Source organism: Bison bison, unplaced genomic scaffold, assembly GCF_000754665.1.
Source record: "Bison bison bison isolate TAMUID 2011002044 unplaced genomic scaffold, Bison_UMD1.0 scf7180017864512, whole genome shotgun sequence".
In the NCBI taxonomy this organism is placed as follows: domain Eukaryota; kingdom Metazoa; phylum Chordata; class Mammalia; order Artiodactyla; family Bovidae; genus Bison; species Bison bison.
This window is the reverse complement of record NW_011495066.1, coordinates 1,108,174-1,123,007: the sequence shown is the minus strand read 5'-3', so window position 1 is coordinate 1,123,007 and position 14,834 is coordinate 1,108,174. Positions and strand designations below refer to the sequence as shown.

General features: G+C 44.9%; 1 protein-coding gene across 14 annotated transcripts in view; it reads left to right on the top strand.

Moving 5' to 3' along the window:
• Positions 1-14,834, top strand: part of PNPLA4 (patatin-like phospholipase domain containing 4) — a 127,464-nt gene that overhangs the window by 47,365 nt on the left and 65,265 nt on the right. For 10 of the 14 annotated variants that reach the window (XM_010829895.1, XM_010829891.1, XM_010829890.1 and 7 more), the window contains one exon: positions 420-728. The exons of the other annotated variants lie outside the window; for them this stretch is intronic. In XM_010829895.1, coding sequence (XP_010828197.1) covers positions 420-551 — 132 coding nt within the window. In that variant the 3' untranslated portion in view covers positions 552-728. Of the gene's footprint in view, positions 1-419; positions 729-14,834 lie in introns of those variants that run through there. 14 annotated transcript variants of the gene reach the window in all.

Here is a 14,834-nt window from a genome sequence, read left to right as displayed (position 1 = left end):
TCTGGTTGCCGAGTACGGGCACTAGGGCGCACGGGCTTCGTTAGTGGTGACACGTGAACTCAGCAGCTGCAGCTCCCAGGCTCTCAAGCACAGGTTTAATAATCGTGGTGCACAGGCTTTGTTGCTCTGAGACGTGTGGGCTCTTCCGGGACCAGGGATGCAACCTGTACCCACTGCACTGGCAGGCAGGGGCTTTACCACCCAGCCATCAGCAAAGCCCACAGTTGAGATTTTAAGATCATTTTGTTTATACTGACTGGAAAGCCCTGCAGTTCCATTTTAAGATGATTTTCTTCCTACTTAGTATTATTATTTTTTTTGTATTGCTAATAGCATGTATAACAAGCAGGCTTTGCTTACAGAAGTAAATGTTGATAGACCAGCCCTGTCGTATCCTACGGTGTGTCTTTCTGTCCCAGCTGTCCGTGGCAAACTTGGTGAGACTCAACCGGGCCCTCTTCCCGCCAAGCAGGAGGACAATGGAGTCGCTCTATCGACGGGGCTTCGACGACACCAGCAGGTTTTTAGTTAAAGAAAATTGGTTTGAGTAGGACGCTTACAACTTGTTAATGGAGAACACAGTTCTTCAGGGAAGTTTCTAATTAAATTCTTTTATAAAAGCCTATCGTCGTTATCAATTTTATTATGAGTTTTTGTAATGCTTGCAGTTTTTAAAAACTTTATTCTGTTTTGAGGTAAATTTACAACGTTATGATGGTTTCAGGTGGACAGCAAAGGGACTCAGACATGCATATGCATGTATCCATTCTCCCCCAAACTCCCCTCCCATCCAGGCTGCCACATGACACTGAGCAGAGTTCCCTGTGCTGGAGAGCAGGTCCTTGTTGGTTCTCCATGTTAAACACAGCAGTGTGTCCATGTCCATCCCAAACTCCCTGACTATTCCTTCCCCCACCCTACCCCCTGGGAGCCATAAGGTTATTAGAGAGTGCCGGGGTCCAGCCCCGGTGGATCCAGGGAATTCGAAGGGGAGACGGATTCGGCAATCAGGATACGATAGAATTAAAGATATAAAGTGTGGTTAAATAAGAATAGCTCAGTGAGGAAATTCAGCAGAGAAAAGAGGCTGAATAACTTGGTTTACATGGAAAGCTAATAAAATTCCAAAATAAGGAATTTGCGTCACCTACGTAGGCCGCAGGCGTCCTCCCGTTCTCCCGAAGGAGAGGAGACACTAAGGCCTCCCCTGTCAGATCTTAGAAGCCCAGGCAAAATTAGTAGGCTTGACGAGCCTCCACGCCCCAGTTCAGCCAGAAGGTGAGAGAAAGAACGACATGGGGAGACCAAGTTTCGGTGAACAAGGCCCACACTTTATTTTCCAAAGTAGTTTTAATACCTTAAGTTGTACATAGAGGATAATAGGGGAAGGGGTAGAGTCAGCAGTAAGCCAGGCTTTCTTCCTGCAAACTTATCATATGCAAAAATTTAAGTGAATTACATCATCTTCTGGCCAAGAGGCCTGTTAACATTTTGTGACTCTTTCTTCAGAAAACTTATTTTTCTCTAAAGGTGATCATTCTAAAGTCAGGCAGCACCCTCCGAAAGCATTAGATAAAGTTGCATTCCTATAGGGCAAAGGTGTGGTGGGCTATAACAAGAAAAGAATTAACTCAAGGGTCCAAGGTTACAAACATTAAAGCTACTGCTTACATTCCTATACACCAATTATATTAATCAATACACTGCCAGGGACACAGGAGGTAAGGGATATGGAAACTTAGCAGCAAACATTGGCCCAACAAGTGAAAAACCCTTCACCAATACAATTTCTAATCAATCTTTTAACTGCTCAAAGGAATCTGTATTTAGACAGTTTAGAACATCTCATGCCTCTCACAGTTGGGAGGCTCTGAACAATCACATGTGGCCGGAATAACCTTCAGAGGAGTTTGTAGGTTAAAACACTCTTATCACACCCAGGAACTTTATCAACTGGAGCTGTAAGTTAACTCTTTTTCAGAGAGAGGTGGTAGGGGACAGCCCCCCGTAAATCAGAGGTGTAGGTGAGAGCACAAAGCAGTAAAGTAGGCAGACTCTGGTTTTGGGGGTAGATGCTCGAGAATTTCCAGGGGGACTCCTGAGGCTCGATCCCGCCTTTGCGTATGCCGAGCTTCCTTCCTCATGACCTTTGCCACGGGCAGAGTTCCTCACGCTGGCTCCTGGCAAGAGAGTATTGAGCAGAGTTCCCTGTGCTGTCCAGCAGGTCCTTGCTGGTTCTCCATGTTAAATACAGCAGCGTGTCCATGTCCATCCCAGACTCCCTAACTATCCCCTCCCCTGTATCATTCACCTCCTGTCCCCCTGCCTGGGCAACTGTAAGTTCATCCTCTAAGTCTATGAATCTCTGTTTTGTCAGTAAGTTCATTTGTAGCATTTCTTTTCAGATGCCACACCTAAGGGATGTCATACACTATTTCTCCTCCTGTGTCTGAGTTAATTCACTCCCTGTGACACTCACCAGGTCAACCCACGCCGCAAGTAGCATCATTTCATTTTTTTCATGGCTGAAGGATATCCCATGGTATGTATGTACAACATCTTCTGTGTCCATCTCATCGACAGAGGAAAGGTCAGCATGTTAGACTTTTAAAAAGTGTATCGTCCCCACACGGCACGCCTTTGACCTGTTAGTGGGAGGATCGTGTAAGATGCTTGAAAGGTCCGTGGAGCCTCAGCTTTCTCACGTGTGGGAGGTGAGTAAGTAAGTAAGTAAGTGTTAGTCACTCAGGCGTGCCCGACTCTTTGCAACCCCGTGGACTGCAGCCCGCCAGGCTCCTCTGTCCATGGGATTCTCCAGGCGAGGATACTGGAGTGGGTTGCCATTTCGTTCTCCAGGGGATCTTCTCAACCCAGGGATTGAACCCGGGTCTCTGCTGCAGGCAGATGCTTTGTGGACTGAGCTACAGGGGAAGCCCCCGTGGCAGGTACACGGGCATCACACAGCACGTTCACCTGCAGCCCCAGGGTTCGCCAGGTGTGTCATGACAGCCCCTCACCGGAACCCATGACAGCCGCGTGGCGTGCGATGGGCACAGCGTGTCCTTGGGTACTGTGCTAACAGAAATGGATGCTGACGCCAGTGTGGCCAGGTTCCTCACATCAGCCCTTCAAAGCGCCCCCTAGGAGAGGCGTTTGGAAAACCTGGAGAGACTTTCTGACCCAGGTCCTGATACGCTGGCACGGTCGTTATCTGTGACCGGCAGCTCGATAAGTTCCCAGTTGCCCGCTGGGGCCGTTTCCTACTGTCTTTGAATCTGTCATGTAAAATTTCATCAGTCATGTCTTTCTTGCCGTAACACTCTTTACTTTGTAACTGTGGTAACCTACTGCTTCCATAGATGATTAGAGAAAAGAGATTAGAAGTTAAATAATGTGCTGAAGGAGCAAGCCATATATTAAAACAAACGAAAAAAAACTCTTAGGTTTCCTAATACTGGGCATCATGTGTGCATATGTGAAGCTGGGAAAGAAAGAACCATGAGGCTCTGGGTGTTGAATTAGGATTTTAAAGAGACCTGGGCAGTTACAATGGAACCTTGTCGCAAAAGGGACTTGTGTAACTCAATGAGGCTATGACCCATGCCGTGCACGCGTGAGTGCTTAGTCACTCAGTTGTGTTTGACTCATTGCGAGTGTGTGGACTGTAGCCTACCCGGCTCCTCTGTCCATGGGATTCTTCAGGCAAGAATACTGGAGTGGGTTGTCATTTCCTCCTCCAGGGGATCTTCCCGACCCAGGGATCAAACCCACGTCTTCGGCACTGGAGGCGGATTCTTTACAAGCCGTGCCATGCAGGGCCACACTAGACGGATGGGTCACGGTGAAGACTTCCGATACAATGTGGTCTACTGGAGGAGGAAATGGCAACCGACTCCAGTATTCTTGCTGCAAGGACCCCAGGAACAGTGTGAAAAGGTTTCAGTTATGCTGCGTTTTTTTCCTGATTAAAACAGATACACATAATTACTTATATGTATATAAATATTAATCATAGAAATGTTTTTGGTTCTCGGGCACTACATTTACAGTTGAGGCACTGATTATCAGGGAAATTCAGGGTTTAGTGTTTTTCTTGCCTAAGTTATGTCTGCACTGCCACAAAATTTTTTGAAGTGATGGTCTACATAACTTGAAGCAGGAAGAAAAGCAATTAACTGCGGATTAGGAAAAGTGGATAAGTTTTGTTAATGATGATTTTTTTGTTGTTGTTCAGTCGCTAGGTCGTGTCCGACTCTTTGCAACCCCATGGACTGCAGCACACCAGGCTTCCCTGCCCTTTACCATCTCCTGGAGTTTGCTCATGTTCATTGTGTTAATGATGCCATCCAACCATCTCATCTTCTGTCGCCCCCTTCCCTTACGTTCAGTCTTTCCTGGCATCAGGGTCTTCTCTAAGTCAGTTCTTCAAATCTGGTGGCCAAAGTACTGGAGCTTCAGCATCAGTCCTTCCAATGAATATTCAGGACTGATCTCCTTTAGGATGGACTGGTTAGATCTCCTTGCAGTCCAAGGGACTCTTTAAGAGTCTTCTCCAACACCACAATTCGAAAGCATCAATTCTTTGGCGCTCAAACTTCTTTTTGGTCCAACTCTCACATCCGTACGTGACTACTGGAAATTATATAAGAGTAGTAGTAATTATTATTTCATTGTCATTTTATAATTCTACGGAAAGTGGTTTTTATTACTACTAAATTATTAATATTTACAGACAGACAGTTTAAGTGGGCTGAATTCACCATGAAATCACTCACCATGTACTTCATTTTGCTTTTGCTGACTCAACTCAAAGCTTTGCCAGCTGCATGCTGATCCATATATCTGTGTATCCCCAGATATGTCCCCTTGGGATAATTCCTCTGCTGATCGTTTTTGTTTTTTTTTTTTTTTAATTTCCCTTGCTCTTGATTGACTTCAAAAGGGGCAAGAATATGACTCAGTCTTTTCCTTGCTATGGAAAACCTTTCGACTGTGAAGTCCTGCACAACTTGGAATAACACATCCAACTTGATCTTGAAATAAGTTAGTTTTTCAAAAGAACGGACAAAGGAAGGGATCCATTTCACAGCCACTTCTCATGGCTCTTAGCACAGGATGCCCAGAATCGATGGTAGGAGATGGGTGATGTCATCTTCCCTAGAGAGGCATCTCAGTCCATACAAGTCCACAAACCTTTCTCCCTGTTGTGGATGCTAGCAAGTCCAAGATTAAGGCCCTAGAGAATTCACCTTTCTCCCTGTGCTAGATACTAGGAAGTCCAAGATGAAGGCACTAGAGACTTCCCTGGGACTCTAGTGGTTAAGACCTCCCCTTCCAGTGTACGGGGCTGCGGGTTCCATCCCTGGTCAGGGAACTTAAGATCCCACATGCCTTGGGGCCAAAAAAACCAAAATGTAAAACAGCGGCAATATTGTAAGAAGTTCGGTAAAGAGTTTAAAAATGGTCTACATTTTAAAAACGTCTCTTAATGAACAAACAAGCATCAAGATACTCTCTGATTCAGTGTCTTCACTTGGTGGAAGGGGTGAAGAAGGTTTCTGGGGTCCTTTTGTAAGGACACTAATCCCGTTTATGAGGGCTCAACCCCCACCATGTAACCACCTCCCCAAAACCCCCCCTTTCTGTTACCATCACATTTTGCATGTTTGAGTGCTCTGTCCTGCTTCTTGCAAGCCCATGGACTGTAGCCCACCAGGTTCCTCTGTCCATGGGATTCTCCAGGCAAGAATACTGGAATGGGTTGCCATTTCCTTCTCCAGGGGATCTTCCTAACCCAGGGATCGAACCTGCATTTCCTACGTTGGGAGGCAGATTCTCTGCCGCTGAGCCAACAGGGATCATCACATTGGGGGTTAGGCGTTCAATATACGCATTTTCGGGGACATAGCCTGGCGTGCTGCAGTCCACGGGGTTGCAAAGAGTTGGACACGACTGAGCGACTGAACTGAACCGAAGGAAACATGCAGTCTGCAGCTCAAAGGGAGTTAGATTCACTGATGTGCAGTGAGGGGAGGGTTAGGGTTAGGGAGGTGTGTACACGAAACCCAGGTAATTCCCTTGGTCATCCCCTCTGCTATGGTCACCTGTGGTCTAGTTAGTGGAAGGCTACCGTGACGTCCTATGGCAGAAGCAAGAGTTGAGATCAGGCAGGACTGAAGATGTAGGTCATCCTGGTGGACAGCAGGCTCTGATCCCGTGTGGTACGAGCGGAAGCAGAGTGGCCGTGATGAAGAGTGAATGAGTGGAGTCAGTCTTAGCTGAGAAGCAGCCGCAGCCACAGGGCAGGTGTCCTGCAGTCCAAGGCACCAGCAGTGCTCTGGGATGTCGAGTTGATGCAGGACAGTCAAGCCTCAATGCCTCTCAGAACCACGATCCTTCAGGCCTGCCGACTGCAGGGGCTGCCACGTCAAGCCCTTTGAATCTCTCTTTCTCTGTGACTGACTTGGCCGCATAGCTTGTCTTGTGGGATCTTAGTTCTCTGACCAGGAATTGAACCCAGGCCCCAGCAGTGAAAGGACGGAGGCCTAATTGCTGTAACGTTAAGAGTAGCCAAAGCCAGTGTCTGCTATTCATCTTGGCTACTCAAGTGTAGTTGGCAGTTAAAATACATCGGTTCAGTCACTAGGGAAAAGCAGACACCTTACAGATTATCTTCTTCTTAATGTCGTGTGTTTAAAAATCCCCTTGAAGAGAAGCACCAAGGCACCTGTTTTACCATAGGGTACGTCTTTCTAAAGCATCAGAAGGTTGTGAAAGTGTCTTTGTGACCCCCACGGACTGTCGCCCGCCAGGCTCCTCTGTCCGTGAAATCTCCAGGTGAGAATACTGGAGTGGGCAACCATGCCCTTCTCAGGGGACCTTCCCAACCCAGTGGTTGAACCCCAGGTTTCCTGGATTGCAGGCAGCTGCTTCACCGTCTGAGCCACCAGGGAAGCCGTATCACAAGGTGGGCAGACGCAAAAGGATCTCAATTAGGTTGTCAGTTACAGAGACGGAGACTTGCCATTGGTCTCAGAAGGAAGCATTTGGTGCTTCATCGCCATTTTTTGTGCAGCCTAAAAGGGAGGAACAGCGTTTGAATTTGATGATTTGAACACCCTGAAGCTGAAGCAAAGTGTACGAGCTTCTCTGTGATCATTCCTCACGTTGCACGATCAAGTTGTTAGCTTAGCAGCTGTGCAAATCCCTGCCTAGCACGTGGCGAACTGAATGCATGAATGCAGTTGAATGGATTCTATGGTTTTACAACCTGACAACTGGTTTCCCAGCGGAGTTAAGATTATTTGCCCACTGTAAAGAGCTCTACACCATTCTCTTCAGGGATTTCCAAAGTTACCTGAATGTCACCTTCCTTATTTGGCGAACCAGCTTTTATATGACCAGCTCTGCACCATTCTCCTCAGAAATTGCCAAAGCTCCCTGAATAAGCTTCCTTATTTGGTGACCCAATACCTATGCTAAGCCGCTTCAGTCGTGTCCGACTCCTTCTGACTTCATGGACCACTACCCGCCCCCACAGGGCTCGTCTGTCCATGAGATTCTCCAGGCAAGAATACTGGAGTGGGTTGCCATTTCCTTCTCCACCAATACCTATATGTATGTATTTTATGTACACTTTTATATATAAATTTAAAAAATGTAAAAATTTCATAAAACAGTACTCTCACTATATGTAATTCTTTCTGATATTTTTATTGCATTTTATTTAAAGAAAAAAAAAAACATTGTCATGACAGTTAAGTGATTTCACAGCTGCTAATGAGTCAGGAGCTAGAGTTTGAAAACGTTATTCTAACCTGATATTACAACAGAGTCCCTGAAGTTCGCAATGTGTGTTTAAAGTGCCTTTTAAAAAAATAATCACCCTTCACATATGGCATGGCAGAACACATAATTAATACTGTATTTAAAATGCTTATTTCTCCTCTCAGCATAAGTTGGTAAAGATATTTTATTTAACCTTGCACACGCTCACTCAGTCTTGCCTCTCTCTTCGTGACCCCCACGGACTATAACTGACCAGGCTCCTCTGTCCATGGCATTTTTCAGGCAAGAAGTACCAGAGTGGTATGTCATTGCCTTCTCCAAATCAAGCCTTAGGACTACAGAACATCACACACAACTCATTCCTACTCCAATACCACAGTAATTTTCTATTAATATATTGATTTTACTCCCCTGCTGTGACAAAGCTATAAGTAATATTCCATAGTTTGGTTTCATCTGTTAAAAATCTGCAGCAATGATAGTAATCCCACGATGAAGGCTTTAATCGATTAATTACATAACTCAAAAAGCAACTTTTAATTTTCTGTTGCACTGTGGATTTTCAAATACTGACTTTAGCTTTAAAGATATAAACAGCTGATACTGTAGGTCCTGGTCACCTTTGAGGAGCGATTATATAATCAGTGAGCTACTGTCTCTCCCTCTTTAATTTTTTGCTAGAGTAGAATTGTTTTACAGAGTTGAGCTAGTTTCTGTCGTTCAACAATGTGAATCAGATATATGTGTACACGGACCACTTCCCTCTAGAGCCTCCCTCCCACCCCCATCCCACCCCTCGAGGTCATCTCAGAGTGCCCGGCTGAGGTCTCTGTGCTACGTGGCGCTTCCCACTAGCTGTTGATTTACACGTGGTCGTGTGTATATGTCACTGCTCCTCTCTCAATCCGCCCCACCCTCTGCCTTCCTCCTCTGTGCCCACGCGACCATTCTCTACCTCTGTGTCTCTACTTCTGCCCTGCAGACAGGTTCATCTGTACCATTTTTTCCTATATTCTATATATACGCATGAATATATGGAATTTGTTGTTCTCTTTATGACTTACTTCACTCTGTATGAAAGACTCTAGGTCCATTCACATCTCTACAGGTGACTCAATTTCATTCCTTTTTGTGGCTGAGACATAGTCCATTGTATATAGGGACCATGTCTTTTTCATGCATTCACCTATCAGTAGGCATTTCTGTCGCTTACTTGTCCTGGTGATTGTAAATATCGCTGCAGTGATCGTTGGGGTACATGTGCCTTCCTGAATTATGGTTTTTTCAGGGTATAGATGCTTGCTCCTTGGAAGAGAAGCTATGACAAACCTGGACAGCATATTAAAAAGCAGAGGTGTTACTTTGCCAACAAAGGTCCGTCTAGCCAAAGCTATGGTTCTTCCAGTAGTCACCAATGGATGTGAGAGTTGGACCATAGAAGGCTGAGCGCCAAAGAATTGATGCTTTTGAATCGTATTGTTGGAGAAGACTCTTGAGAGTCCCTTGGACTCTAAGGAGATCAAACCAATCAAGCCTAAAGGAAAGGAACCCTGAATATTCACTGGAAGCACTGATGCTGAAGCTGAAACTCCAGTCCTTTGGCCAACTGATGCAAAGAGCTGACTCACTGGAAAAGACCCTGATGCTGGGAAAGACTGAAGGCAGGAGGAGAAGGGGACGACAGAGGATGAGATGGTTGGATGGCATCACTGACTCAATGGACATGAGCCTGAGTAAACTCCAGGAGTTGGTGATGGACAGGGAGGCCCGGCGTGCTGCAGCCCGTGGGGTCACAGAGTCGGACACGACTGAGCATCTGAACTGCAGCAGCATATTTGCCCAGGAGTGAGACTGCTGGCTCATATGGTAGTTCTATTTTTAGTTTGTTGAGGAACTCCTTACTGTTCTCTGTAGTGACTGCACCAACTTACATCCTCACCAACAGTGCCAGAGGGTTCCCTTTTTTCCACACCCTCTGCAGCATTTATTATTTGTACGTTTTTTTGATGATGGCCATTCTGACTGGTGAGACATAATTCCTCATTGTGGCTTTGACTTTTCATTTCTCTTATAATGAGTCATGTTGAGCATCTTTTCATGTGCCTGCTGGCCATCTGTATGTCTGTTTACATCTTCCACTCATTTATTGTTTGTTTTTTTCTGATACTGAGCTGCATGAGCTGTTTGTATATTTTGACGAATAATCCCTTGTCAGTTGCTTTGTTTGCAAATACATTTTTCTCCCATCCGGAGTGTTGTCGTTTCCTTTTGTTTATGGTTTCCTTTGCTGTGAAAAGCTTTTAAGTTCCATTAAGTCCCATTTGTTTATTTTTGCTCTTACTTTCATTACTGTAGGAGATGTGCCGAAAAGGATCTTGCTGTGATTTATGTCAAGACTGTTCTGCCTGTGTTCAGTGTCTGGTCTTGCATTTGGGTCTTTTACCCATGTTGAGTTTATTTTTGTGTGTGGTGTTCAGGAGTGTTCTGATTTCATCCTTTTACACGTAGCTGTCCGCTTTCCTCAGCACCCCTTGATAGAGGAGACTGTCTTCTCTCCAACGTATATTCTTGCCTCCTTTGTCATAGATTAGGCTACCATAGGTACATGGGTTCTGCTCTGGGATAGAACAGGATAGAACCTTTGTATCCTGTTCCATGGATCTATATTTCTGCTTTTCTGCCAGTGCCAGAGATTTTTGTCTTGACCCATCTAGTATTCCAAGCTCATACAATTTTTTGCATTAAGAAGTACAGTTGATTTCATTGTCATTTCTTATCTAATGCAGAACAATAAGCAACGTATTTGTTATGTCTTACAGTGCCTGTGCTCTCCTCGTCAGTAGCCTATAATCAACTCGCTATTAAAAATGAATGCATATGGAGTTAGAATCAACCCGATATGCGGTATGGTGACACGCTTTGCTTAAAGATCTTTCTGTAAGTCAAGTTTTACACTGATCTATCCCATTTGCTCAGAGGCAGTAATTCATTCCTTGACATCCATATTACTTTAGCAGTGTCATTTAAGCACTGGCTATGACCAGGAAGATTGAAACGGGCGCCAGGGTGGTTTTAATGTACATTTCAGAGTGCCAGCGATTTGCAAGATGTTTATATTCATTAGAAGGACCGCATAGAAGATATTTCATCTGTTGCTCTTGGCTCTGTGCCATCAGTACTGATTTAGAATTTAGTTTGTGCCAGCATCTGATACATAGTCAACCTGTGAAAGTGAACAGAGTAGGTCCCTACTTCCATGGAATGTTTTACTGAGTAAGATAATAGCGATGCTTGTTGTTTGTCTCCTAGTCATGTCTGACTCTTGTGACCCCATGGACTGTAGCCCACCGGCTCCTCTGTCCATGGGATTGCCCAGGAAAGGATACTGGAGTGGGTTGCCATCTCCTCCTTCAGGGGATTTTCCCCAACCCAGGGATAGAAGGCATGTCTCTTGCATTGGCAGGCAGATTTTTTACCCCTGAGCCACTAGGGAAGCCCAATAGAAAATAGTATTGCTGTTCAGTCTCTCAGTGGTATCTAACTCTTTGTGAACCTTTGAATGGGAACACACCAGGCCTCCCTGTCCTTCACCATCTCCCTAAGTTTGCTCAAACTCATGTCCATTGAGTCAATGATGCCATCCAACCATCTTATCTTCTGTCTCCCCCTTCTCCTCCTGCCTTCAATCCTTCCCAGCACCAACGTCTTTTCCAGTGCATTGGCTCTTCACATCAGGTGGCCAAAGGAGCTTCAGCGTCAGTCCTTCCAATGAACATTCAGGACTGATTTCCTTTAGGATGGACTGGTTTGATCTTGCAGTCCGAGGGACTCTCAAGAGTCTTCTGCAGCACCACATTTTGAAAGCATCAATTCTCTGGTGCTCAGCCTTTTTTATATAGAAGATAGTAGATGAGCAAATAAACAAGGTTTGAAAAATGCTCATAGAATCACGTTACCAAAACAGATAGAATGTTGTGCTATAGAAAAACATCGATGGCTTCAGATGACCCATCACCGGTGCTTCCCTGGGTGCTTTCCTAGGGTTCAGAACACGGCTCCCTTTCCTCAAGGTGTTTTATGCTCCTGCCCTGGGAAATTATTGTATTCTTATCATTGTGCTGCTGATTTTTCACACTTCTGTTATGCACAACACCCGCCCAACCATTGTTGGTCAGTCGCTCAGTCCTGTCCGACTCTTTGCACCCCATGGCCTGCAGCACGCCAGGCTTCCCTGTCCTTCACCATCTCCCGGAGCTTACTCAAACTCATGTCCATTGAGTCAGTGATGCCATCCAACCATGTCATCTTCTGTCGCCCCCTTCTCCTCCCACCTTCAATCTTTCCCAGCATCAGAGTCTTTTCCAGTGAGTCAGCTCTTCGCATCAGGTGGCCAAAGTATTGGAGCTTCAGCTTCCTTCCCATGAATATTCCAAGGCTGATTTCCTTTAGGATGGACTGGTTTGATCACCCCTCCCTATGCAAGTGCCGTTGTATAGACCTTGTTAGAGATGCCACAGTGCAGGAGTTTGGTTGTGTCTGCTGGTGGGGTGGTGCTATTGTGATGGATCTTCACAGATGTTTTTCCTTTTGGTCTATCTTGATAAGGTTTTGGCACAGATAATGCAAAATCATGAGTAATAATTATACACTTTTTTTATTGTGTCATAAGGGTGCTCAGAAATATTTTGAGTGCTGTATTTGATGGGCATTCATATCCATACATCTTTCCTTTGTAACTTTTTATTTTGTAATGGGGTATAGCCAATTAAAAATGCTGTGGTAATTTCAGGCGGACAGCAAAGGGACTCAGCCATACATGGACATGTATCCATTCTCCCGTGAACTCCCCTCCCATCCAGGCTGCCACATGACACTGAGCAGAGTTCCCTGTGCTGTCCAGCAGGTCCTTGCTGGTTCTCCGTGTTAAATACAGCAGTGTGTCCATGTCCATCCCAGACTCCCTGACTATCCCTTCCCCCATCCTTCCCCCCGGTGACCATAACGTTATTACAGAGGATTGAGCAGAATTCCCTGTGCTGAACAGCAGGTCCTTGTTGATTACCTATTTTAAATACAGCAGTGTGTCCATGTCGACTCCCAACTCCGTAACTATTCCTTCACCCCATTCTTCCCCCTTGGCAACCAAAAGTTTTTTCTCTAAGTCTGTGAGCCTGTCTCTGTTTTGTTTGTATCATTTCTTTTTAGATCCCACATGTAAGGGATGCCACATGATACTTCTCCTCCTCTGTCTGACTGACATCACTCATTATGATAGTCTTTACGTGCATCCATGTTGCTGTAAATGGCCTTGTTTCATTCTTTTTGGTGGTTGAGTAACATTCCATTGTATATATATGTAACATGTCTTCTTTATCCATTTCTCTATTGCATACATCTCTCCTTTAATGGCACAACCCTACCTTTTAAAAAAATATATTTATTTTTTAACTGACTGCTTGGTTTACAATACTGGTTTATTTCAGTCATACACCAGCATGAATTAACCACAGGTGTACGCACGTCCCCTCCGTCTTGAGTCTCCCTTCCACTTCCCGCCCACTCCCACCCTCTAGGTTATTACAGAGCCCCTGTTTGAGTTCCTGAATCATATAGTGAGTTCCCATTGACTCTCTATTTACATATGTTAGTGCATATGCATCCGTGCGACTCTCTCCATTTGTCTCACCCTGTCCCTCTCCTCCTCTACTCTTGTTCAGAAGTCTGTTTTCAACATAGGCATCCTTGTCTTGTTCCTGATTTTAGAGGGAATGCTTTCCACATTGAAAAAACTGCTGTGGGTTTGGTGTGTGTGTGTGTGTGTGTGTGTGTGTGTTAGTCACTTAGTCGTGTCTGACTCTTTGTGACCCCATGGACTGTAGCCGATTAAAAATGTGATAATTTCAGGCAGACAGCAAAGGGACTCAGTTACCGGGCTCCTTGGTCCTTGGGATTCTCCAGGCAAGAATACTGGAGTGGGTTGCCATTTCCTTCTCCAGGGGATCTTTCCTACCCAGGGATCCTGCATTGCAGGCAGACGCTTTACTGTCTGAACCACCATGGATGTGGGTTTCTTGTATATGGCCCTTATTATGTTAAGGTAGGTTCCTTCTATGCCCATTTTTTGAAGAGGTTTGTTTTTTTTTTATCATAAATGAGTGCTGAATTTTGTTGAAAGCCTTTTCTGTTATCTATTGAAATTATCATATGGTTTTTATCCTTTGCTTTGTTAATATGGTGTATCATATTGTTTAATATGTGTGTTTTGAAGAATCTTTGGATCCCTGGGAATCCTACATTTGCTTTATTTTGTCAAAATGATTTTTCCGTTAAGAAAAAACTCTAGTTACTTTTACAGTATTTTTCAACACTGGAAAAACAAAAATATGAACAGCATTAAGAAGGACAGCCTCATGTCTCATGCCTTAATTTAACTCCTGGCAATTAGCGTATTTGTTCTAGCATTTTAAAAGCAGTCAGAAATATTAAATTTTCAATCTAAAGCTCCTCTCCTTTTATTCTGTATCCCTCCCGTTTCCCAAGGGTAACAGTTTTACTGAAGTAGGCCTGCACTAAATACATATTCATACATATACAAAAGCACACACACAGTTATACACAATCGAATATTTTTGTGTGCCTGTTAACATCTGCAAATTGTCATCACTCAGTGGATGTCGTTTCATTCATTTTTCTCAGTTGACCATTTATCTTCAAGATAGATCCCTGCTATAAATCTGGGTCAGGCTCACACATTGCAACTATTGTTTCAACCTGTCACAATTTCTTTATCCGTGGTTCTTGTCCACAGACATTTCGGTCATCCCGCGTCTTCAGTCCTTACGAGCGGTGTCGGGACGACCTTCGTCAGTCATGTTTCCTGTGCATTGCGTGTGAATCCAAGGGCGCCCTGTGCGCAGGCGGGATTCTGGGTCATCCCAGGCTGCACACCACTGCTTCAACTTAAGCAGAGACCGCAAACCTCCTGTCCGATACAGGGTACCTCTTCCTCACGCACAGAACTGAACACCAAGTCCCGTCGCTGCTCG